General features: G+C 45.2%; 1 protein-coding gene across 1 annotated transcript in view; it reads right to left on the bottom strand.

Moving 5' to 3' along the window:
* Nucleotides 1-4,210: 4,210 nt before the first annotated feature.
* LOC133747663 (eukaryotic translation initiation factor 3 subunit L-like) overlaps nucleotides 4,211-27,183 on the bottom strand; it is a 42,476-nt gene continuing 19,503 nt past the window's right edge. The window contains 8 exon segments of the mRNA XM_062175988.1: nucleotides 4,211-4,351; nucleotides 4,392-4,474; nucleotides 4,477-5,074; nucleotides 5,076-5,357; nucleotides 10,674-10,734; nucleotides 12,694-12,886; nucleotides 13,891-13,906; nucleotides 24,840-25,034. Of these exon segments, the coding sequence (XP_062031972.1) occupies nucleotides 4,211-4,351; nucleotides 4,392-4,474; nucleotides 4,477-5,074; nucleotides 5,076-5,357; nucleotides 10,674-10,734; nucleotides 12,694-12,886; nucleotides 13,891-13,906; nucleotides 24,840-25,034 (1,569 nt within the window).

Raw genomic sequence — 27,183 nt, 5'->3', positions numbered from 1 at the left:
ATGTGTCTGAGAAGGCAGTGGATGATGGCCCAAGTCCTTGGGCTTCTGCACCCACATGGAAGACCTGGATGAAGCTCCTGGCTCCTGGCATTGGCCTGGCCCAGCCTTGGTTGATGTGGCCATTTGGGGAGTGAACCAGTGGATTCTCTCTCACTCTCTCTGTCTCTAATTCTTTCAAATAAATAAAATAAATCTTTACTATGACTAGACTGAGAACATGAATTAATACCCTATTTTAACTTAAAGTTTTATAAAAATTATGCACTGAGTACTGAAAGCTTTGAAATGACAGTAAAAATAAGTAGGGGGGGTATTTTGCCCACATCCTCTTTATCCCATTGGTGATGGAGGGAGTCTCGCCCTATGTTCTGGATGGGTTCAAACACAGATGAGATACTGGACAGATGAGACTGACAAAAGTATATTAATCACATATATTCATATCCCAAAGAGAGAAAGAGACCACGTGCTGGGGGATGGTTCTACTTAGGAGCATGGGCTGTAGGCAAGCTTTGTAATAACAAGAGGATGAGATGCATGCTGGTTCCCATGGAAGAATGTAATTGTCTTTCTGAGTGGTTTTATGGGCTGGCCAGGAGGTGAACTCCAGAGGTTGAGGATCAGATGGCGTGCTGTTGGTCTAAATGATAAAAGAACCAACTGGTTGAGAACCTTTCTTGTTGGGGTTGAGGATGGCATTTCTGTTAAGATCAAGAGAACATGATTATTCCGTTGGACCCTGCAAGGCTCAAAGACATTAAGATGAGGCCGGCGCCGCGGCTCACTAGGCTAATCCTCCGCCTTGCGGCGCCGGCACACCGGGTTCTAGTCCCGGTTGGGGCACCGATCCTGTCCCGGTTGCCCCTCTTCCAGGCCAGCTCTCTGCTGTGGCCAGGGAGTGCAGTGGAGGATGGCCCAAGTCCTTGGGCCCTGCACCCCATGGGAGACCAGGAGAAGCACCTGGCTCCTGCCATCGGATCAGCGCGGTGCGCCAGCCACAGCGCGCCAGCCGCGGTGGCCATTGGAGGGTGAACCAACGGCAAAAAGGAAGATCTTTCTCTCTGTCTCTCTCTCTCACTGTCCACTCTGCCTGTCAAAAAAAAAAAAAAAAAAAAAAAAAGGACATTAAGATGGGGTAGGGTATTTGGCCCAGTGGTTAAGATTCTAGTTAAGACACCCAAAACACATCGGTCAGCATTGTGGCATAGCAGGTGAAGCTCCCTCCTGCAACACTGGTGACTCATATGGGCACCAGTTTGAGTCCCACCTGCTCCACTTCCGATCCAGCTACCTGCTAATGCACCTTGGAAAGCAGATGTGCCAAGTGCTTGGACCCTGCCACCAAAGTGGGAGACCTCACTAAAGATCCTGGCTCCTGGCTTCAGCCTGACCCAGATCTGGCTGTTGCAGCCATTTGGGGAGTGAACCAGCTGATGGAAGACTCTCTCTCTCTCTCTTTCAAAAAATATATAAAACCTTAAAAAAAAAAAAAGACACCCAAAACCCATATCATAGTACCTGGTAATAAATACTGGCTCTGGCTCTGGAATCCATCTTCCTGCTAATGCACCTTCTAGGAGGCAGCAGGAGATGGCTCAATTAGTTGGGTCACTCCTATACAAGTGTGAGACCTAGACTGAGTTCTCAACTCCCAGTTTTAGCATGGCCAAACTCCAGTGTTGCTGCAGGTATGTGGGGAGTAAGCCAGCAGATAGAAGCTCTCTCTTTTTCGGCCTCTGGAATAAATAAATAAATATTCAAAAAATAAATCTTGGCCAGCACCATGGCTCACTTGGCTAATCCTCTGCCTGTGGCACTGGCACCCCGGGTTCTAGTCCCAGTTGGGGCGCCGGATTGTGTCCCGGTTGCTCCTCTTCCAGTCCAGCTCTCTGCTTTCTCTCTATCTCTCTCTCACTGTCTAACTCTCTCTCTCAAATAAATTTTAAAAATTAAAAAAAAAGAAGATGGCCCAAATCCTTGGGCTCCTGTACCTACCTGGGATACCTGAAAGAGGCTCCTGGCTCCTGGCTTTGGATCCACACAGCTCTAGCTGTTGCGGCCATCTAGGGAGTGAATCAGCGCATGGAAGACCTCTCTCTCCTTCTCTCTCTCTCTCTCTGCCTCTTCCTCTCTGTAACTCTGCCTTTCAAATAAATAAATAAATCTTTTAAAAAAATTTCTTAATTAACACTATTAACTGTCTCAAAATGTGCGATAATTTTCCTATCTTCAAATCCTTGCTGACATATCATATTGTCAATTTTTAAAAAAAGTTTTATTTATTTGAAAAGTAGAATTACAGATAGAAGGTGAGAAACAGATTGTCATCTTTTTAATTTAAGCCTTTAGGTGTTTGTGTGTAGTGATACCTGTGGTCTTTACCTACATGGTTTCTGTGAACATGGCAGGGTTAAGAGGGGACTGTGGATTTATACACATCCTAATGAAAAAGTGCCCACATCCCATATTATGTCGGGGTCTTGGGTCTATAGAAACTGTCAACTATTCTCTAACAAGCACTTGGGCCATCTTCCACTGCTTTCCCAGGTCATAAGCAGAGAGCTGGATCAGAAGAGAAGCAACTGTACGTGAACCAGCGCCCTTATGGGATGCTGGTGCTGCAGCCTGCTATGCCATGGTGCTGGCTCCTAATCCCAATTAATATGGAGTTTTGTAAGACATTTTGCAAGGACTTATGCAAAATATATTATTGAAGGGAAGTAATGTGGCTAATCTTCTTTAGCATCTGTTGTATACCAAAATGTTTCTGGCTACTTTTCATTCATCCTCTTATTCAATGTATTGTTTATTTGCAATAGAATTTGCAATGAACAAGATTGTTTTATGGATATCAAGGGTTATAGGTATAGTTTGTTTCAAGTGTACTGAACACGCCAGGCATGAGATTCAGTTTCCGTAATTATTGGAATAAACAACTTGTTCTAAAGCCGTTTTTCACCTGTATAACATTTAAAATATCCTTTGATATTTTTGAAGTATCTTTGTGGTATTTCTGATGATGCAATTATTGTAGGTTGTGAAAATATTCAGCATCCTAAGGAACTTTTAAAATAGTCTATAATGATATTACTAATAATATTATTTTACTTCTTCTTTCCCAGAATAGAATCAATATTAACTTAACACATAAGGTGATGAAGAATCAAGCATCATTTGGGGTTTGCAAAAAGAAATCCATGGTTTTATTGTGTGTCTGTGTGCAAATGGAAGAAGAAAGAAGAACCAATTTGCCTGAAAACCGTCCAGATATTTGTAGTCCGTTAAGGGTAGAGCACCAGATTATCAAAGGAGACGAGACTGTTCAGCATCTTTTCAGAATTAGATTTTAGGGAAATTTATGGTTCATGTTATGAAATCTTGCAGAGATCTTTGGTTTTTAGTTGTTCTGTAAATAACATTTCCAGATACTAAAAAGCGCAAGTGAAAACTATACACAAATTACAGTACTGTAGAAAATAAGGGTGGTTGGCTTCTTGTAAATGTTCTCAACTTGGTACCAATCAGACGACATTCTGAGTATGGCATGATAGATGATTGCATTTCCTTCCTGCTACTGCATACTGGGAAGAAGAAAATGTGTCCATCTTTCCCAGAAATACTTCCTGATTTTTCTGGACTTTCTTACATTAAGAAAAATTCTCAAACTTAGTTCCTGAAATTTGTTTTGTTAGTGTTATAAACATGAAGCATACATTTGGCATTATGTTATAACCCAATGATATATTTTATATAATTTAGATTTAAACAACTATTATTTCTCTAAGTTTAGTCCTATCCTTTTGAGAGTTTCAGGGATCCAATTGAAAGCCTCAAGGTCAAAGACTCAACTTAGAGGTTTAAATGTAAAGAACTGTCAAAGGTTTAAATCATTTGGTCAAAGTAGAGCATTAATCCATTACCTGAGAGCCTTAAATAATAATTAGATATTTAGATATAATTAGATTATAATTATAATTTAGGTGTGATAATTAGATTAATTAGATATTAATTGTGAATATTGATATTAATTAATATTTTTGGCTCCAAAGATCCTTACTGAGATACTTAGAACATCCCGGTCCTTAATTCAAACACCTCACCCAGCCGACGGGCTGAGGGCTGTCCAGGTAAAGGCTTCGCGGTGGCAACAGCACTTTCTGTCTAGAAGGACATCCAAACAGGTCCCTGACTCACGTGACTGTGAGTGTCCTCAGGGTCTCTGCCCCATCTTCTTCAGGGTTCGATTAAGCTCTTCGAATTTGTGGATCTGACGGATAAAGAAATCTCCATAGCGCCTGGCGACCTTGGTGTCTGCGATGTGGATCATGTCCTTATCTATGTAGAAGTCAACCTCGGAAGTGGATCATGTCCTTATCTATATAGAAGTCAACCTCGGAAGCAGACTGGAACTCTCCGTCCAGGGCGGAGATGCCGCTGGTCCACACGAGGTTTCTCATCTTGTGTTTGAAGACAGCAGCTGGATGCGGAACTCCTGCTCGGTGCGGTCCAGGAAGCCGGCCAGCTTGGCCACGGGCATGGTGGTGTAGAGCTTCAGGAAGCTGCGGATGGTCGAGAGCTGAGCCTGCTGCTGCACTTCCTCCGAAAACACCTTGAGCTGCTGCAGGAAGGGCTCCTTGTGGTAGTTGGGGTGCACGTTGTCGTAGTTGGGCACCACGGGCGACAGGAACTTGGGGCACGAGTAGCTGAAGAGCTCCTCGTAGACCTGGGGGTCGCCCTTCTGCATGCGCAGCATCTGGTCGCCGTACTTCTCCCGCAGCTGCAGGTGGATGCTCTCGTCGATCCGCATGGGGTACACGGTGAGGGCGATGGCCAGCAGGGCATGCATCTGCTCGTTCTGCTTGTTAATCATCTCATACTTGTACGTGGTCCTCTGGAACATGCTCTTGGTCCTCTGGATGTAGAGGAGGATGTTGGCAAAGACCCGGATGGCATCCTGGTAACGACGCGTCATCAAGTACGCAAAACCAACGTAATAGTAGGTGGTGACCTGGCACTCCGGCACGCGGGAGTACATGCTCTTCTTGTTTAGTTCGATGGCCTGGTAGTAATCCCCCCAACAGGGAGTGCAGATGCAGGAGCCCCACCAGGCTGAAGTAGCCAAGCATCTTACAGAGGGAGTGACGTCCATACTCCCCAGCCACACTCTCGGGGTCACCTCCGCTGGTGTACACCTCCAGTTGCCGGTTGATGTTGGATTTATCCACCAAGGAGTGAAGCACGTTGAGGACACTGTGCACATTCCAGATTTTGGGACTGGAACGAAGGAAGTCGATCTCCTCCGACTTCTTGGCGGTCTTACAGCGGTACTGACTGAGTGACCGAAACTGGTAGATGAACTAATTAGTATTAATTTAGATGTAATAATTAGATTAATTAATCAGAGATAAAGTGATCCCTCCAACATTTTAAAATGTTAACATCTTTTTTTTTTTTTTTGACAGGCAGAGTGGATAGTGAGAGAGAGAGAGAGACAGAGAGAAAGGTCTTCCTTTGCCGTTGGTTCACCCTCCAATGGCCGGCGCACCGCGCTGATCCGAAGGCAGGAGCCAGGTGCTTCTCCTGGTCTCCCATGCAGGGCCCAAGCAATCCTCCACTGCACTCCCGGGCCATAGCAGAGAGCTGGCCTGGAAGAAGGGCAACCAGGACAGAATCCGGCTCCCCGACCAGGACTAGAACCTGGTGTGCCGGCGCCGCAAGGTGGAGGATTAGCCTGTTGAGCCACAATGGCACCGGCCTAAATGTTAACATCTTTTAGACTGTTTTTAAAGCAATCAAACCTAATAAAGCCAATCAGAAAACACATGAAACTTTCCCAGGATGCTTTTTGGTTACTTAGGTCAGTTACAAAAATACAGAAAAACTTTGATTAAAAAGAATCAGCATGTGATATCAACATATGATTTCACAAATATATCATGGAACAAAGAAGTAGAAAATTTGGTAATTTTTGTTTTTTTTTTTACTTTTAAGATATAGGAGATAACTTTTGAAACAGTTCCCTAACACACCTAAATTAAGAGAAAAACATCTTTTAAAGGAACATATACTAGCCCTAGAAGTCTCAGGAAATATTTTAGCCTAGAAGATGAAATACAGCTTCATGAATTTAATTATAAAATAATTTATAAGAGTCACACTGTGGATAACAAAAGTCTTAAAACAGCCAGGATCACAGTAAGAACTCAGCAGGCTATAAAGCATAGTAGGGTTTGTATAGCCCTTTTTCCCTCGAGGGCAGTGACAGTCGGAGAGCTCCATAGTTCCACGAGCAGACGCTGAGGATCAGAGCGCACAGGAATCTTACACAGGTGAGCAAACGTTTTTAACTTAGCAAGTGAGGGAATGCGAACTCTTTGGGTCAGAGTGGCCAGGGGGCCCTCCCGTGTCAGTCTAGAAAAAAACTGAGGAGCGAATTGGAAAACACGGCCCCTTAGGGGGTCTGGTTAGGGATTAAAATAGTAGTTGAAGACAAACCAACTTAAGACTAATTTTTATTTGCATCCTTTTAAAATAGGAGCAAAGTGCAAGGCACATGGGTTTGTAAAGAGTCAAATGGGTTAACAGGCCGTCAGGTGGTCCCCAGATAGAATATTGGGGTTGCAAAATGCTTCCTTCCCCCAAACAAGTTGTCTTTAGCAATGACAAAAAGTGGCTACCATCCCACTCCTAGAAAACTTCCATTCTTATCATGAGAATAGCAAGGGATTCCTATTGAGCTCCCAGGTCATTATAAAGTAAATTAAGTATCTACCCTTCTGCTGGCTCTGTTTTAACAAGAGCAAGCCAGACAGGATAAAGGATTGCAAATCAGGTCTTTTGGTGGGTTTTGTCCCTGTCTTGTAACTGAATGTCAATCTGTTTGTCAAGTTTTTTTCAAAATTGAGCTTAAAAACTCCACTTTCACCAGTCCCTTTAGGTTTTTTTTTTTTTCTTCTATAGAACCCCCTTCCTTGCCACTCGGGCTGGAGGTCTCTGACTGTAATAAATCTTGCTTTAAAATCTCTGTCCACTTAGAAATTCTTCCTGGGGCTGGCACTGTGGCATAGTGGGTAAAGCCGCCTTGTGCAGCGCCAGCATCCCATATGGGTGCAGGTTCGAGCCCCGGCTACTCCACTTCCAGTCCAGCTCTCTGCTATGGCCTGGGAAAGCAGTGGAAGATGATTCAAGTCCTTGGGTCCCTGCACCCTGCACCTGCATGGGAGACCCAGAAGAAGCTCCTGGCTCTTGGCTCCTTGCTCCTGGCTTCGGATCAGTGCAGTTCCTGCCAATGCAGCCATCGGGGAGTGAACCAGCAGATGGAAATCAGCAGATGGAAGACCTCTCACACTCTCGCTCTCTCTGCCTGTCTGTAACTCTGCCTTTCGAATAAAATAAAATAAACCTTTAAAAAAATTCTTCTTCCGTATGAGACAAAGAACCGAGGTAAAAAATACTCTCTCCTTTGTCATTTAGTAAGGAGAAAGTAAAAATCTTGGGGCTGAGACCAGATGTTGGGTCCTCAGCTGCTGAGTAGACATGGAATTCCCTCCCCCTCTCTGGCTGCTCACTGAGTGAAGGGAAAGTAGCAAACAATAGGGAGGGAGCCTCTGTTGGGGTGGCAAAAGGGACTTTGACTGAAAGGTATACCAAGGAAAGGCCAGGGTAACTAGTTTAAAGAAAAGTGGACAGGGCCAGTGCTGTGGCATAATAGGCAAAGCCAAAGCGTAATAGGCCATCCCATATGGGTGCATGTTCGAGTCCTGGCTGTTCCACTTCCAATCCAGTTCTCTGCTATGGCCCAAGTCCTTGGTGGTGGCTTTGGGATCCGCATGGAAGGGAGGCCTATACTTCCAGGAATGGAGAAGTCCCTACCTGTACTTTTGGGGAAGGAAAGTGCTTGTCAAGGTCCCTGCGGGTGCCTGAAGGTCAACCAATGAGGATCAGACCTGCCTCAACCTTTAACCCCCATGCCCTGAATCTATAAAAGAAGCCCTCCCAATCTCTGACACGCGACTTCTCCGGCCCCCACTCTGTTCCTCTGGTGGGACCAGGCAACCTCGCCTGGGAGCGGAACCCCAATAAAAGCCTGTGAATTAATTGATTCGTCTGCCTGGGAAGATTTGTTACGCGCCGGACACCTTGCACTTGGGCCCCTGAAACCAGGCTTCTCTCTCTCTCTCTGCCTTTCACAAAAAAAAAAAAAAAAAAAAAAAGAAAAAAAGAAGTGGGCAAGCCTCTGTCTCCATGAAATATTGGCAGAGACTTTGCTTGCCGCTAGACAATGCAGGAGAGAGCACAGAAGCCTAGACATGGAGCAGTGGCTCAGGACTTAACACTGCTCTTGGATAGTTTTTTGTTGTTGTTGTTTTTGTCTGGCTCTTTCAAATATATTCGTGGATATGCTGAAACAGAGGACTCTGTGAGACAAAGTAGCAGTAAGCAAAGTAGCAAGGCATCTGTCAGAGCAGATAGGCACTTCCACGGGTGGAGCCAGGGAGAGAACGAGCTTTTAGCCTGGGGTAAGCAAGTTTTCATAGTTTAATGGAGAGTTCACCTGACATGCCAGAAGGACACTTCAGCAGACTTGAGTGCTGACAGCCATACAAAAGAAGGTAATGGGCGAGGAGATGAAGTGCCAATGACCTCTAGTCACTCCTTTTGCCCCTGAGTGTTCTCTATTTTTCTCTACCCCGTCCCACAACTGCTATCCACTCAAAAACTAGCCTTGTAAGAATCCTATCTGTAAATATAGAGTCAAAATCAAAATGGGGTTGCAAGGTGTCTGGCACGTAACAAATCTTCCCAGGCAGACGAATCAATTAATTCACAGGCTTTTATTGGGATTCCGCTCCCAGGCGAGGTTCCCCGGTCCCAACAGAGCAACAGAGCGGGGGGGGGGGGGGGGGGGAGTTGCGCGTCAGAGATTTTATAGATTCAGGGCATGGGGGTTAAAGGTTGAGGTGGGTCTGATCCTCATTGGTTGACCTTTAGGCACCCGCGGGGACCTTGACAAGGACTTTTCTTCCCAAGAAGTACAGGTAGAGACTCTCCATTCCCAGAAGTATAGGCCTTCCCTCCTTGCGGATCCCAAAGCTACCAGGGGTGAGTGTGGCTAAAAGCTAATTGCAGATCTCTTGCTTCTGTACATATTAGCTTTGCTTGCTAACAGCTAAGGGTGTGTCTTGTGAAACTGTGTGGGCCCCAATTCCCAGGAACTGGGTTGACCGAAAAGTGTCCTCCACTGCTATCTTACAACCATATCTTGGATCTGTTGTTGGGTTTGTAGTTGTTAACTGTTATTTTACAACCATATTCTGTGTTTTTTTTTTATTGTTTACTGAATACCAGGTGTTCGTTTCAAAATTGTGAGCCCTGGCTGGCGCCATGGCTCAACAGGCTAATCCTCCGCCTTGCGGCGCCGGCACACCGGGTTCTAGTCCCGGTCGGGGCACCAGATTCTGTCCCGGTTGCCCCTCTTCCAGGCCAGCTCTCTGCTGTGGCCAGGGAGTGCAGTGGAGGATGGCCCAAGTGCTTGGGCCCTGCACCCCATGGGAGACCAGGAGAAGCACCTGGCTCCTGCCATCGGAACAGCGCGGTGCGCCGGCCGCAGCACGCTACCGCGGCGGCCATTGGAGGGTGAACCAACGGCAAAAGGAAGACCTTTCTCTCTGTCTCTCTCTCTCTCACTGTCCACTCTGCCTGTCAAAAAAAGAAAAAAACAAAAACAAAAACAAAAAAAAATTGTGAGCCCTAGTGGACAGAATACTATAAAAAGCTGTGTAACCTGCTGTTGGGGGCCGCACTCTGGTAAGGAGTGTTGGTCCCAATCAGTTGCCTTACTTCTCACTGGCCTCTCATTTTCAATAAAATTCATGTGTGACTGTCACTGGATTTTGTAATATTCTATTTTAGCTGACGAGTGGATGCAACATAAGTATTGTTTACATTAAATGCTGGGAAATGGGTTCGATGCCCCCCACCCCATAAGCGTAACCTTGCTTGTTCTAGCTTCTGTAACAAATGCTTGGCTTTGTAATGAACTTCCAACAAGATGTGGTTTTTGCCTTTATAAGCTTACCCCTGAGCTCAGTCGGGGCTGCATGATTTGGAGAGCATGTGCCCCCGTGCAGCTGCCTACTTTCAGAAATAGACTCCATAATTCGGCTCTGAGACTTCGGCATCTTCTGTAACTCGCTGTTCAGAATGTGTATTTGGAGGCCCCAGCGAGATCGTGACTACCGCACTCTGTTCGGATGCCGAAGGGCGAGGGGCCTCTCCGCCTGGCTGACAGATTCTAGGGGAGGCGCCCCCTGTGATGTTCCAGGGCCCCAGAGACGTCCCTGGAAACCTCCGACAGTGGGACGGCAGACTGCACCGACCCCTCTTCATTTTCCAGAGTCTACTGGTTCTGAGGTGAGTCTCACTTTCCTGTTTTCTGGGGAACCAGTTCATCTGGTGGAAGAGCGGAGGACTGGACGCAGTCTGAACTCCCCTCCATGGATGCCCTAAGACTTTAGCAGGAGTCTTCTGTTTCAGTTCTGGTTAATGGATCTTTCGGTTTGTCCTGTCATTTTTGTCTCTTCCTTCATTGTCTTTTGGAGGACATGGCCTGGTTCTTTCCAGCCACATCATGCTTTGACGAGTTCTGCTCCTGAATCACTATCCATTGTTACCAAGGCACACTCCAGGACTTTTCCTGTCCCGTCCCGCAGGACGTCAACTAGGGCCGAGCACCTAGAAGGAGAAATGAAGGGACAGGAGACAAAGAAGGCAGCAAGACAAGAGTCTTGATCAAGCTGCAAATTTTATTTTTCAACCACACACTTATATATCATAAAGGCAGGGTGTCGGGTGAGGGAAGGAGGGGCGTTTAGGAGGGGAGGACGTCGGGCGGGGGAGGTAAGGGGAGCTTATCTTGTAGCTGCAATGCTTGTGCAAGTAGGGGAAAGGTCACAAGGTCACACAAGGTTGCGTTATCAGTACTCTCCGGCCTGGGCTGTCTAGCCCTGCCTCAGTAGTTTTCCACTAAGAGGCCACATGCTGCGTGGTCCCTGACATTTTCCCTTGTGAAGCCTACTTTTATATCTTTTTCTTGGCTTTTCTTATCTGTACCCATGTGGAGAATCCCACAGGAGTCCCAAAGATGAGTCATGGATCACCGCTTACCTAACAACCAATAGGAGGTAGACGATGGAGAAATTCATGGTAGTCCCAAATGAGTTACAGAGCACTGCTAACCACAAATAAATGAAAATAAGAATGGAATTACTTATGCTGAGCTAACCACAAATAAATGAAAATAAGAATGGAATTACTTATGCTAAGCTAGGAGCTGATGACATCTGTTGCGAGCCCTACTGTCATGCAGCTCAACAGTAGCAAGTGCGACATACGACTTGTCAGTCACAGGGAAGAAAGGAACACATAGACACAAGACTGCCTTTCCAATGAAAGATTTTTATTGCTCACACACCGGGGACACACCAGGGGTTTATCGCACTACTCATCTGCTTATTTATCAAGGTTAAAACATTATCAATGTCAATCTATATGCCTAATAATGCTAACGTACCTAATATGCTCAACTCTATTCATAGTAATATATTATGTTTACTCTATACCTAACAATGTGCTTAACAACCTATGTCTAACAGTCTATAACTCTATACTTAGCAGTCTATAGCTTAACGATCTATGTTCTAACTTAACCACTATACCTACCATAACAATACAATCTTAACACACAATCTTAATCATACTGATAGCAATAACTAACAATCCATAATCAGTAATCAACAATCAATAATCAAACATCAATATCACACTCAATGTTTCTACATCAGTTAGCACATCATTGACAGCATGACATTACAACATATGCTTGCTGCATGTCTAGGTTTGCATCACTGTCATGAACGTTTCTCCTGTGGGGAGTGTACAATGTCCAGAGTTCAACCTCCCAGCAGGGACGGATCTCAGATCAGTCACTTACAGGCAGTAGGCTTGGAGTTCTTGGGCAAGCGGTGAAGTGCTAGGCGATGGGAAGGCAATCAGGTGGTGAGGGGATGCAGTGGTTTGGGTGGTGCGGCGACAGCACTGCTACTCAGGCATGGTGGTGAGGCGGCGGCTCTGCTGGCCAGTCACAGTGACAAGGCAGCGATGCAGCAGCTCCGCTGGCCTCTTGATCCCGTCATTGCCTTGTGCTGCATAGCAAGAGAGCTAGTGGCTGGCTCTTCGGCTCCAAGTGCGAGGAGATCCAGAGGTTCACATGTACTGGGCCCACCCCCCGACACACACACACACACAGCGGGGTTACAGCTCAGGGACAGCTCTGCTGGTCGGCTTGTGCCATTACCTGCTCCAGGCAGAGTAGCAGGCTGCCTCTTCAGCTCCAGATGTATGGAAATCCAGAGGTTCACACACACCAGCCCCTTTGTTTGGTGGCAAAGCCAACGTGTTACAGCAGTGTACAGCCAGGTTCAGTTACAGCTCAGGAACTAGGCAGGAACAGGACAGCTCACGTGGCTATGGCTCCTCAGGAAACTGTGGCTGGAACGGCTCAGGAACAGGTGCAGCTCAGGAAGCTGCGGCTGGGGAGGTCAGCTCTTTCTGCTCCGGTCAGCTCCCTTCAGTAACAGCTCGGTGACAGCTCGTCTCAGCTCTGCTCTTTTTCTTCCGCTCCCGGTAGTTTACCCGCACCAGGCCATGATCCTCGAAAGGATGGAGAGCGGTGCAAGGGCTCCCCTTTTTATCCTCATTTTCTGGCAGTCCTCCAGCTTGTTGGGTGGTCGAATAATCCAATCAATACTGTTCCCGCCTTGCTTATGTTTGAACAGTCCAGTCAGTGTGGGTAGAAGGGTATCATCCATAGCACACTGTAACCTGACTGCTCAGAGATGTCTGTTTGGTAACAGATGCAGGCGTTAGGCCTTAGCATCAGCTCCTGGCTTATCATGAGCGACTCCACTCTACTTTCATTTTGTGGCTAGGGGTAATTTTTGACTCAATATTTTACTGTGGAGTTTCCACAGTTCACTCCTTTTGCTAATCAGGTAAGCAGTGATCTGTGACTCTATTTTTGGGACTTTCTGTGGGATTCTCCACGACATCATGTATGTTAAGTTTAGTGTCTTCCAAGAAAAACATCTCCTCATCAGACTGAACAGACACCTCTGGACAATCTGATAACATGTGTGCTAAGGCTGATCACCTCAAGTCCCCTCAATATTAGCACGGTGATTGGCAGCACCCAAGGGACACAGCTGATAATGCCCTGTCCTAGACAGCAGATTGGTGGCACCCCAGGAAATTCTGAGAAAGAACGCAACTGATTGACACCCGGGTCCCCACCAGGGTTTTTTTCCCCTGGAGTGGCAAGGATAAAAGGAGAGCTCTTTTCACCACTCTCTATCCTCTTGGGGATCATGGCCCAGTAGGTGTGAACCTCTGGATCTCCACATACTTGGAGCTGAAAACCCAGCCGGTTACTCTGTAGCAGCACAAGGTGACTACAGGACCAAACTCCGTCAGAGCCGACGCCTTGACACCTCTTACCAGCCTGCTGCCAGACCCAGCCACAGAGCCAGACCAGACCTCTCAGCAGGGGACCTAGCCAACTCCTTGCCTTGCTGTCCGCCTGGGAACTTGGAGCCTACTACCCCGGCTGACAGCCATCCCACGACTTCCTGCCTGTAAGTGACTGTTCTGAGATCCATCTCTCTGAGTGGTAACGGAGACTCTGGACTCTGGACTTTGAACTTTGATTTTTTGTGACCGTGATACAAACCTTGAGAACGCAGCATTTATAATATTAGCCATGTGTAATATGAAAGAATGTGCCTGTGAGGAATCCCACAGGAATCTCAAAAAGAGTCACGGATCACTGCTTACCTGAAAAGGAGGTGAACTGTGGAAACACAGTAAAACATTGAGTTAAGAAATACCACTAGCCACAAAATAAAAGTAAAGTGGAGTTATAAGTCAGGAGCTGAGGCAATGCCTAATGGCTGTTAGGGAGAGGCTCCTAATCATACCAAGAGACATCTCTGGTCAGTCAGGTAACAGTGTGCTATAGACAATACCCTCCTACCCACGCTGACTGGACAGTTCAAACATAAGCAAGGAGGAAACAGCATTGATGGGACAAGTAGGAGGATGGCAAGCTGGAGAACTGCCGAAATGAGGATAAAAAGGGAGCCCCTGCACCACTCTTCATCCTCTTGGGGATCATGGCCTGGTGTGTGTGAACCTCTGGATCTCCACACATCTGGAGCTGAAGGGGCAGCCTGCTACTCTGCAAGGAGCAGGTAGCAGCACAAGCTGACCTACAGAGCTGTCCCTGAGCTATAACCCCTCTGTCTGAGTGTGTGTGTGTGTGTGTGTGTGTGTGTGTGTGGCTCAGTGTGAGCGAACCTCTGGGTCTCCTTGCACATGGAGTCAAAGAGCCAGCCCGCTAGCTTTTGCTATGTGGCACAAGATGATGACGGAATCAAGAGGCCATCTGGAGTTGCTGTGTTGCTGCCCAGCTGCTGTCTGACCAGGGGAGCTGCCGCCTCACCACCTCGCCTGGAGTCCTTATCAGCCTGCTGCTAGAGTTGACCACAGAGCCCATGGAGCTGGACCAGGCCTTTCAGCAGGGGACCTCTCCAACTTCTCACCTGTCATCCGCCTGGAACCTTGAACCTACTGCCCAGAGTGATAACCTTCCCATGACTTCCTGCCTGTAAGTGGTCCAAGTTCTGTCCCTGCTGGGACACTGAACTCTGGACACTGGACACTCCCCACAGGAGAAACACATTCGTGACAGTGATGCAAGCCTAGATATGTAGCAAACCAATGTTATGTATTGAATCTTGTGCTGTGCTTGTAATGTTCCTTGTGATAGTACTTAAGATTATTTTAACAGTGTTTGTTATGACTTGTGGTATAATAATATTGACTGCCTGGCAGACAAGTGATATTGTTAAGATTGGGTAGATAAAGATTGGGTAGATAAAGAGAATTGGAAATGAAAAAAAACAACCTGGTGTTAAATTGGAAATGGCATAGAAAATTAATTATTTTTTTAAAAAAACTATTATGTAGGATCTCTGTCTTTTATGTGCTGTACATTGTTATTTAATGCTATAATTAGTACTCCAATGGTAGTTTTTTCACTTTATGTTACTATATGGGCAAACTGTTGAAATCTTTACCTAATATGTACTAAACTGATCTTCTGTATATAAAGAGAATTGAAAATGAATCTTCATGTGAATGGAAGGGGAAAGGGAGCGGGAAAGGGGAGGGTTGCGGGTGGGAGGGAAGTTATGGGAGGGGGGAAGCCATTGTAACCCATAAGCTGTACTTTGGAAATTTATATTCATTAAATAAAAGTTTAAAAAAAAAATTGGGTAGATGTAGTTAAGTAGTTAAGTGGTTAAGTCAGGTAGTTAAGTGGTTAAGTTAAGTAGTTAAGTAGTTAGATATTTAAGTCACCTTAAATAGCAGTGTTAAGTTTAGTGACAAGTGTATTAAAGAGGATAGATTGTAAGTATATTGATACTGATAAGTGTATTGACCTCAATGAGCATGCTGATGAGTAATGTGATATAAAACCCCTGGTGTGTCCCCAGTGTGTGAATAATAAAATTGGAAAAGACAGTTTTATGTCCGTGTGTTCCTTTCTTCCCCGTGCCTGACAAGTTATATGTCGCACTTACTACTGTAGAGCTGCGTGACAGTAGGCGCTCGCGACAGTGCCTCAACCCTATGATTAAGAATAATGTTATATGCTTTGTTGTACTTATACTATTATAGTTGGATCGCCTTTGAGACTGCTTTGATGCTAGATGTGGTTATGATCTGTGGATTAATGGATGTAATTATAGAGATTGGTACGCAGAGTGGCGAAGCCCTAGTGTGAATTGATGTGAGCAGTAAAAGTCTTCCATTGGCAAGACAGTATTGTGTCCATGAAAGACAGTATTGTGTCCATGTAAGACAGTCTTGTGTCCGTGTGTTCTTTCTTCCCTGTGCTCCGACACATAGCCCTTAAGCCCTGTCGAGCTGCGTGACAGTAGGCACTCCCGACAGCCTGCTCTTCCTGTTTCATGGTCACTTCTGGATGTCCATAATCCTGGCAGCTAAATTCTTTTCCTTGTCCTACCTATCTCCTTTATTCCCTTGTCTCCAGAGTCTCTCTGTCCCTTCCATTAATTATGGGCTCTGGGGCCAGCACTGTGGTGCAGTAGGTTAACCACCTGGCCTGAACTGCTGGCATCCCATATGGGCGCTGGTTCTAGTCTCGACTGCTTCTCTTCTGATCCAGCTCTCTGCTGTGGCCTGGGATAGCAATGGAAGATGCCCCAAGTCCTTGGGCCCCTGCACCCATGTGGGAGACCTGGAAGAAGCTCCTGGCTCCTGGCTTCGGATCGGCACAGCACCGGCCATTGCGGCCATCAGGAGAGTGAACCAGCGGATGGAAGACCTCCCTCTCTCTCTACCTCTCTCTCTGTAACTCTACCTGTCAAATAATAAATAAAATAAAAATCTTAAAAAATAATAAATAAATATGGGCTCTTCTCAGTCTAAGCCTCTTCAGTATATGTTCAAGGAATTCCCACTGGGTTTTTCGGATGACTGGGGTCCACCTAACTAGAGGCAAACTCCAAGCTCTCTGTGAGGTTGACTGGCCATCTGAGGGGTCACTCGACCCCAAGATTGTTTGGGTTGGATAGTTAAAAGTTGCACGACCTCTAGACCATTCAGATTAATTCCCTTACTTTGATCAGTAGCTCTCCTTGACTCAAAACCCACCCTCTGGCCGGCGCCGTGGCTTAACAGGCTAATCCTCCGCCTTGCGGTGCCGGCACACCGGGTTCTAGTCCCGGTTGGGGCGCCGGATTCTATCCCGGTTGCCCCTCTTCCAGGCCAGCTCTCTGCTATGGCCCGGGAATGCAGTGGAGGATGGCCCAAGTGCTTGGGCCCTGCACCCGCATGGGAGACCAGGAGAAGCACCTGGCTCCTGGCTTTGGATCGGCACAATGCGCCGGCCACAGCGGCCATTGGAGGGTGAACCAACGGCAAAAAGGAAGACCTTTCTCTCTGTCTCTCTCTCTCTCACTGTCCACTCTGCCTGTCAAAAACAAAAACAAAAACAAAACAAAACAAAACACCCACCCTCTTAGCTAAACACTAGGACCCTAAAAACTGGAGCATGTATCCTTGTGGCTTGACTCAAACCCGTCACTAAAAGGGAACCCACCAATGAGACCCCTGGTCCTGCCACCAAGCTGGAAGGAGACACATCTTCTACCCCCATATAAACCCAGGGACATGGGGAAGAGGTGGCTGAGTGTAGGTAAGCATGTCTATTCCTACCTCTCTGTGAGTTCAGCAAAACGAGGCTCCTACAACCAGGGCTTAAATGATATTTCCAGTAGGAAAAAGGCACCCATAGGAGGCCTCCAGGACACGGGATTCCTTTCACACTCAGACCTGGATCTAAAGATCAACCCAGAAGACAATAGGAGAACTGAGCCATAAGAACATTTCTCTCTAGAATGTTTAATGGACTGTCTGAATTCTGAACGGACTCTCTGACCTTGGGACTTCCAGCTGGATCCCTGGAACTCTCAAGTGATGAAACTCGAACATGGCATGGAGTTGGCATAATTTTTCATAACCTAAGATCCATCGTCAGGTTATAAAACCGAACTTTCGTTGTGCTTGTAAAAGGGCCTAAAGGTTTAAACCCTATTCCTCTCCTCTCTGCCTGTAGTTTCTTTGAAAAAAAAAAAAAAAAAAAAAGGAGAAAGAGAGGCAGTGTATGTGTTTTCTCTCTTTGGTTTGTGGTGTGTTAACTCCAGGGCTTTGCTGAGAGTGTGGGGGGAAGGTCTCCTGTCTGTCAGTCTGGGACAGCGATACTTAAGTCTCCTGAATGTAGACTGGCAATCTCTGGTGGAGTTCTAGCCCATGACACACCGACCCCTGGCTCACAGTCACCCTTGGGATTTATCTTGCATCTTCACGAATGCATGTTTATTTTAGAGATGGTCCCAGGTATCTGGCTGTTCACTAGGTGTTAGCCTAAGGTACTTGCTAGGTAAAAAGCAAGGCGCAAATTAAAACTAAAATCTAAAGGGACGTACTTGATAAATAACAGCCTCATCCATGGGAATTTGGTTCAACTGTAACTGGACATTGGGTTTAAAGGAGTTTCTCTCTTTTAAATCTAGGACGATCATTGCCTTTAAAAAATATTGCTCTGGGGGCTGGTGCTGTGGCGCAGTAGGTTAATTCTCTGCCTGCAGCGCCAGCATCCCGTATGGGCGCCGGTTCTAGTCCTGGCTGTGCCTCTTCCAATCCAGCTCTCTGCTATGGCCTGGGATAGCAGTAGAAAATAGCCCAAGTCCCTGGGCCTCTGCACTGGCATGGGAGGCCGGGAAGAAGCTCCTGGCTCCTGGCTTCAGATTGGCGCAGCTCCGGCCGTTGCGGCCATCTGGGGAGTGAACCAATAGAAGGAAGACCTCTCTCTCTGTCCTTTCTTTCACTGCATGTAACTTTACCTCTCAAATAAATAAATAAAATCTTTTAAAAAAATATTGCACTGTAACTTGCCTAACCTGTTTTTCAACTTCGTTTAACAGGTTTCTAATGAAATGGCAATGAGTAATCAGTGCTTGTGATAGTGCTCCTAAGGTGGATTTTGCAAATTCTGGTTTAATGTCACTGACTTACAATTGGAGGTTTATAAAAAGGAGAATTCCAAATAAATGTAATTTTGACCTTAGTTCAGATAGAGGTATAATATAATATCAGTATCTTAAATCATTTAGGTGTAACTGCTAAATGTAAATTGGGTAAAGGCAAATGAGATAAATGTGTCTAAATGTAAACTTTGGTATTTTACCACCTTACATTCTATAGAAAAACTATTCGGGTTTGTTAACAAAAATGTTTTCATAAACTGTCTATGAAATGTAGTTCAACACTGCTTAAAAGTCACTAAGGCTGAAATTTGATGTGTTACCTTAGTTAGAAAATGTTGTCTTAATTTGGAGATTTTTAACAGGTTATTTCAAAATATAAATCAAGGAAATCAGCAGATGGAAAAAGGTCACCAGTATAAAAATGTGTTCTTGGTAAGGAAGGTTAAGAATGAAAGAGTTTTTTTGAATAAAGAAAGGCCATTGTTTGTAAGAATTACTTTATCTTGATGGCTGGTGTCCTCTAGACTGGAACGAAAATGGTAGAAAGCTTCAAGTTGAATAAGGTGTGTGCAAGTGACAAAAGGTTATGAAAGAAAGAAATTTTTGGATACAAAAGCTATTAATCTATTTCTCTTTGACATAGAATTAGAATCTGATCCTCTGTTAAAGCAATGAGGTTTTTGCAATACATATATGTTAGTAAATATTTTTAAATTGTCTTAAAAATCTGTTTAAAACCTGTAGCATCTCCTTTTAATAGTTGTTGTTTAATTGGTGACTGACAGTTTTCTAGTCAGCTCCAGTAAGCTTCAAGTCCCTACTTCTGACTCTGTTAAAATTGTTCCAGTTTATGGGATATGATTCTATGCACTAGCTCTTTTTTTAAAAATTTTTTAAAAGATTTTATTTATTTTATTTGAAAGTCAGAGTTACACAGAGAGAGAGAGAGAGAGAGAGAGAGAGAGAGAGAGAGAGAGAAAGAGAAAGAGAAAGAGAAAGAGAAAGAGAAAGAGAGAGGTCTTCCATCTGATGGTTCACTCCCCAAACAGCCGCAGCAGCGGGAGCTGCGCTGATCCGAAGCTAGGAGCCAGGAGCTTCTTCCGGGTATCCCACGCAGATGTAGGGACCCAAGGACTTGGGCCATCTTCTACTGCTTTCCCAGGCCATAGCAGAGAGCTGGACAGGAAGTGCAGCAGCCAGGTCTCGAACCGGTGTCCATATGGGATGCTGACGCTTCAGGCCAGGGCATTAAGCCACTGTGTCACAGCGCCGGCCCCTGCACTAGCTCTTAAATTTAAGGTTTTATTTCTGATTTTTGGGATGATCAAAGAGACACAGATTTTGTGCTCTGTTTAAGTAATCTATTGTGTTCTCTACTGTCTCTGTTAAATTCTGATTATTTAAGAACTGATTTTTAAAAAGAATTATGGTTTGTTTAAATATATACTTATTCTAAAGGATTTGGGTGATCGCTTTGTAACAGTGATCAAATCTGTCCTATATTATGTCATTATGTTAAGGGATTCTGTTTATACCAAATTTTTTAAATAAAAGAATTATTTATTTATTTGAAAGTCAGAGTTACACATAGCAGGCCATAGCATAGAGCTGGATTGTAAGTAGAGCAGCCAGGACTTGAACCGGCACCCATAATGGATGCCGGCACTGAAGGCAGTGGCTTTACCTGCTACGCCACAGCACTGTTCCCATCTACCAGGTATTTTAAACCTCCTTGGCATCTTTAACAGGCACTCAAAAAATCAAAGTTCCAAATTTTTTGGACTTGATAGTTGGGCCCATGGAAATGTCAAAGGATATATGTCTCAGCTGGTAGAGACACCAACCAATAAGGCTATTTGGGTTATATTAAAGGTACTGTCAAGATGTGAAGTGGTGCTAAATTTTGTTATGATAATATAAAATGCTACTGATACATATGTCCAAAAGTTATCTTGTATTGTTTTTGGCCCATCTCTGGCTGTTGCAGCCATTTATTTCAAATAAATAAATCTTTAAAAAAAAGTCTTTTGTCATCCACAAGTTGTGTTCTCCTTCAAACACTAAAAATCAGATTTGCAGCTCATGAAAACTAAAACATTATTGGTTCCGTGATTAAATGTGCCCTCCTATAGGTTCTGAAGGACTTTTTCCAGTGACTTCTATTCTATTGTATTCAGTACTTTGGGATAGCTCTGTAAGCAGATGAAGCCAATAATGGGCTATAGGTTCCAACTGAGAGAAAGTATGGTTAATTAAGGCTATTAAGAGCACAAAGTAATTCAATACAATTGGTAATTCAAAAAAGATTTTAAGAAACTCTCACTGAAATTGCTTTATTGTTCTATCTCGTATGTTATGTTTTATGTGTATACATATTGTATGTGTACATGGGAAACAAGTGGGTAGCTGTTAGGAGCCAGGGTCAGCAGAATCTTACATCATAAAATTCCATCATGACACCCTCAGGGTATTCCTAATTGGAGCACACAGGTGTGAGGTTAACTGTGCTCCAATGGCCCTCAGGGCATTCCTAATTGGAGCACACAGGTGTGAGGTTAACTGTGCTCCAATGGCCTAGCAAGTCCTAACAGTTTTTTTTTCAAAAATGACTTCAGAGTTAAAAAAATTTACATAGAAAATATTGGGGCAGCCATTTGGTCTAGCAGTCAAAGTGCACTTGATATACTCGTGTCTGGTGTGCCTGAGGTCTGATGCTGATTCCAGCTTCCTGCTGGAAGTTAGTTGTCCAGGAGGCACCAAGTAGTTGGGTCCCTGCCCCCAAAGAGATACAGATTGAATTCCTGACTCCTAACTTTGGCCTGGCTCAGCCTCCTCTGTTGCAGACATTTGAGGAGTGAATCAGTAGATGGGAGACTTCTCTCCCCCCCCCCCTTTTTTTTAAAGATTTATTTATTTTATTTGAAAGTCAGAGTTACACAGAGAGAGGAGAGGCAGAGAGAGAGAGAGGTCGGTCTTCCATCCGATGGTTCACTCCCCAGATGGCCGCAACGGCCGGAGCTGCGCCAATCCGAAGCCAGGAGCCAGGAGCTTCTTCCAGGTCTCCCACATGGGTGCAGGGGCCCAAGGACTTGGGCCATCTTCTACTGCTTTCCCAGGCCATAGCAGAGAGCTGGATTGGAAGAAGAGCAGCCAGGACTAGAACTGGCGCCCATATGGGATGCCGGTGCTTCAGGCCAGGGCGTTAAGCCACTGTGCCACAGCGCCAGCCCCTCTCCTCCCTCCCTTTGATGGGAGATTTTTTTTCTTTCTCTGCTTCCGTCCCTAAAATAATTTTAATAGAAAAATCCTTATAGAATAAGTATGTGTTTTTGTACAGTTGTGCATTTTGTTTCTATTTTATGTGTTACTTTAAAAGGGTCAAAAAGTACCAGCTCTCTGCTGTGGCCAGGGAGTGCAGTGGAGGATGGCCCAAGTGCTTGGGCCCTGCACCCCATGGGAGACCAGGAGAAGCACCTGGCTCCTGCCATCAGATCAGCGCGGTGCGCTGGCCGCAGCGCGCCAGCCGCAGCGGCCATTGGAGGGTGAACCAACGGCAAAAGGAAGACCTTTCTCTCTGTCTCTCTCTCACTGTCCACTCTGCCTGTCAAAAAAAAATAAATAAATAAAAATAAATTTAAAAAGGGTCAAAAAGTTAAATATTTTAAACATCTGTTAATTTTAAGGGGGTGGCACTGTGGTATAGTGGGTGAAGCTGCTGCATGCAGCACCAGCATCCCACAGGGGCGCTGGTTTGAGTCCCAGCTGCTCCACTTCCTATCCAGCTCTCTGCTAATGTGCCCAGGAAAGCAACAGATGAAGCCCTTGGCTCCTGGCTTCTGCCTGGCCTAGCTCTGGTTCTTGTGTTATGCCCAGTTCGATTGTCCCCAAAGACCACCAAGGAGCCGATTCTACTGTAAAATACATGAGAGTTTTATTACAGGTCTGGGCCTGGGCTCTCAACTATCACCGATGCAGCGGATTTGAACTGAGAGCTCCGACTCTTCAGTTAACAGGTTTTTATAGGGTTTTCAGAGACTTAGCAAATCATCTCATCCCGCGGGAAATTTAAAGGACATCTCTTAGAATTGATTAGTTGGCCAGCGCTGTGGCTTAACAGGCTAATCCTCCGCCTTGCAGCGCTGGCACACCGGATTCTAGTCCCGGTTGGGGTGCCGGATTCTATCCTGGTTGCTCCTCTTCCAGGCCAGCTCTCTGCTATGGCCCGGGAAGGCAGTGGAGGATGGCCCAAGTCCTTGGGTCCTGCACCCGCATGGGAGACCAGGAGAAGCACCTGGCTCTTGGCTTCGGATCAGCGAGATGCGCCGGCCACAGCAGCCATTGCAGGATGAACCAACGGCAGAAAGGAAGACCTTTCTCTCTCTCTCTCTATCCACTCTGCCTGTCAAAAAAAAAAAAAAAAAAAGAATTGATTAGTGCCACAGGCGGAGGATTAGCCTATGGAGCCACAGCGCTGGCCAGACGTGTTTCTATGATACAAATTTATTCAATTAAGTAATTAATTTCTGCTGAAAGATTTTTATACAAAAGATATAAAGAAGTCAATTTATACATTATCAATCCTGTAATACAAAAATTCTGATAATCCACTGGGGAAGGCAGTGTCACGCATACAGACATTCAATCTTTGCTGGGAAATTTAAGATTGGGCTTAGGGCCAGCGCCGCGGCTCAATAGGCTAATCCTCCGCCTTGCAATGCCAGCACTCCGGGTTCTAGTCCCGGTCGGGGCACTGGATTCTGTCCCGGTTGCCCCTCTTCCAGGCCAGCTCTCTGCTGTGGCCTGGGAGTGCAGTGGAGGATGGCCCAAGTGCTTGGGTCCTGCACCCCATGGGAGACCAGGAGAAGCACCTGGCTCCTGCCTTCGGATCAGCGCAGCGCGCCAGCCGCAGTGGCCACTGGAGGGTGAACCAACGACAAAAGGAAGACCTTTGTCTCTGTCTCTCTCTCACTGTCCACTCTGCCTGTTAAAAAAAAAAAAGATTGGGCTTAGAACCGGAAACACCTTACTACAAAAAGATAACAAGCCTTCACAGCCTGGGGTGTCTTACAGACTTCCCTATTTCAAACTCAATGTTTGCTTAAGCATCAGTGGCCTTGAGGCATGCTCCCCATATTCTGTTTCAGACTCCGCAGGCATGGGTTAAGTTCTTGACATTAAAATGACAGATGTGTACAGCTATACTGTCACACTAGCAAGGGAGACTGACATATTGTAAGGGGCAGGATCTTTCACCTCTCCCTTTTGTCTTGCTTTAAGCAAACATTACAATTTGATCCCAGGATGCTTATTGGAGGTTTTCCATGACCACAAATCATACAACGGTCTCTTCCTTTGGTGGTATTTAATCTGCTTTTAACCTTGGCTGCATAGCCTGGCTGCCCACTGAACATAGATGACTGCCTTAAGAGACTTATAATAAATAAATAAATGAGTAATAAGTAAAAACCTTCAATTATCAACATCCCAAAGAGTTCACAGCAGTATACATTATTTGATACCTTATAAAAATTGAACTGTGTGTAAAAAGACTTATGGTTCTCTTTATTCAAACTCATTCTGTGGTTTAAATTTATTTATATATCATACATTGTGTATTTTATATGTATATATGCCATAAAACCTCTCACAGGTATGAACTCTCTGATGTTCTTTAAGGATTGAATTAAGAGCCTAAAGAACTTTCCATATGTGCTATATTCAAAGGATTTCTCACCAGTGTGAATACTTTGATGTACTTTAAGGCTTCTACTGAGCCTAAAGGGCTTCCACATTTGTTACACTGAAAGGGTTTCCTGCCACTGAGAATGCTCTGATGCCGAGTAAGTCATCCATACACACTAAAGGCTTTCCCACATTCCTTACATTTGCAGGGTTCTCACTGGTATGAAATTTATGATGTATGGAAGTTGATGGATACTCCTAAAAGCTTTTCCACACTCTACATTCATGAGGTTTTTCACCAGTATGAATTCTCTCATGTAGAGCAAGATGTGAGGCATGACTAAAGGTCTTCCCACATTCTTTACAGTCAAGGGTTTTTCACCAATATGCATTTGGCCACATTGTACAAGGTTCAGCCTTGACTGAAGGCTTTCCCACATTCCCTACATGCATAGGGTTTCTCACCAGTATGAATTCTCTGGTGTACTCTAAGTCTTCCACCTTCACTAAAAGCCTTTCCACATTCATGACCCACAAAGGATTTCTCACAGTGTGAACTCTTCCATGTTGAGCAAGGTGTAAGGAATGGCTAAAGGCCTTCCCACACTTGTCGCATTTATAGAGTTTTCCACCAGTATGAACTCTGATGTACTCTGAGGTCTATAAGACGATTACAGGTGTTCCAACACTCTTCACATTGATAGGGTGTCTCACCAAAATGGATTTTGCCATGGGTTTTAATGTCTGTAAGGTGACCAAAGGTCTTTCCACAGTCCTTAAATTCAGAGGCTTTCTCTCCACACTAAATTCTCTGAGGTAAAGTAAGAGATGAATGTTTTCTATAAATGTACATTTTTCCGTAGCTGATTATTTCATATCTTGAGTCCAAATCTAAAACAATTAAGAAAAACATTTTGTTCCCTTTACCCACCTAAAAAAGTCAAAATTTTATGCTAGAATTAAAGAGAAAATTGAAAATCTCACTCTTTAGAGAGGATAGAAGGAATTCTAGGCTGGGGCCATCACTCAATAGGCTAATCCTCCGCCTGTGGCGCCGGCACACCAGGTTCTAGTCCCGGTCGGGGCACCAGATTCTGTCCCGGTTGCCCCTCTTCCAGGCCAGCTCTCTGCTGTGGCCCAGGAAGGCAGTGGAGGATGGCCCAAGTGCTTGGGCCCTGCACCCCATGGGAGACCAGGAAGAGCACCTGGCTCCTGGCTTCAGATTAGTGTGGTGCGCTGGCCACAGTGCGCCGGCCACAGCAGCCATTAGGGGGTGAACCAATGGAAAAGGAAGACCTTTCTCTCTATCTCTCTCTCTCTCACTGTCCACTCTGCCCATCAAAAAAAAAAAAAAAAAAAAAAAAAAAAGAAGGAATTCCAAAATAGTTATAGGGATATAAGATTCTAGGAAAAGCAGGAAGCATGAGGAATCTATCCCTCCATCTAGGCAACAGCTGCACTGACAGAATCTGCCCAGTGTAACCATCATAGTATTCTGGAGTATATTTGAAGGCTTGTAACTCTTGGGGAAGGCAGGGATGATAAACAAGGGCTCCTTTTGGTCAATTTTGCCTCAAAGCAGTTATCTGTCCCCAGCCACATGGCAAGGAGCCAGGCATACGTTCCTGGAGCAGCTTGCAGGCAGCTTATGGCAGCCAGGGTGTGCAATAAAGACCCTGTCCTCTAAAGCGGCGGCTCTAGTTTCTCATGATTGTCACCAGTCTTCATAGTGAAGACATCAGGCAGGCAGCAGCTGTTGTATTCCTCTCCCTGGGTACTGCAAGGGCCTCTCCCTGTCACTGAAGCAACTTCCAGGGGACTTAAAGGGCATATTCCTCCATGTCCCTTCGTTATTCTCTTTTCCTCCCTTTGGGAACCAAGCATTAATGTTCAGGGCAATTCACAAAGAACATATATGGAGGAATTTACAGAGTCCTGGTACACATGCAGGTGAAAGCGCAAACTTCAAAAAGACCTGAGAAGATCTCAGGATTACATCTCAAGCTGTAATGACAAAGAGCCCACAGCAATCAAAAAAAAAAAAAAAAAAAAAAAAACAAAAAACCAGCAAATCTTGGAGAAAGGGGATAATCTAATTTCCAGAATTACCACATTATTAGACTCAACCACAAAAAAACTCAAGTGATGCAAAGAAACAAGAAAGTAAACTCACAAAAACTGTCCCTGAGGAAGACTATATGATAGATATACTAAACAATGATATTAAAAACTCTGTCTTTAAGATACTCAAATAACTAAAGAGATGTGTTGAGAAAGAACAAAATGGAAGTGTTAATAAAGACAGAAAACCTGGGGCCGGCGCTGTGGTGTAGTGGGTAAAGCCGCTGCCTGAATGCTGGCATCCCATATGGGCGCTGGTTTTAGACTGGGCTGCTCTGCTTCTGATCCAGTTCTCTGTTATGGCCTCGGAAAACAGTGGAAGATGGCCCAAGTGCTTGGGCTCCTGCACCCGAGTGGGAGACCTGGAGGAAGCTCCTGGCTCCTGGCTTCGGATCGACCCAGTTTCTCTACTGCTTTCTCAGGCCACGGCACAGAGCTGGATCGGAAGTGGAGCAGCTGGGTCTCAAACCAGTGCCCATATGGAGTGCTGGCACTGCAGGTGGTGGCTTTACCTGCTATGCCACAGCACCAGCCCCAACACACCATTTTTGAAAGAGCCCCTAGCAGGATAACATGAACTGTGCTAAAACTGAATCAAAAAGAAACTATTAAGTTGATGATGAAGGTTATGTTGAAAAATGAGTAAAAGTGAAATCAGTAATGTTTTACATAGTTTATGGGGACAATG

The sequence above is a fragment of the Lepus europaeus genome, chromosome 19 (assembly GCF_033115175.1).
Source record: "Lepus europaeus isolate LE1 chromosome 19, mLepTim1.pri, whole genome shotgun sequence".
Lineage (NCBI taxonomy): Eukaryota > Metazoa > Chordata > Mammalia > Lagomorpha > Leporidae > Lepus > Lepus europaeus.
Note: the sequence above shows the minus strand (reverse complement) of the source record. Positions and strands in the feature narration are given on the sequence as shown.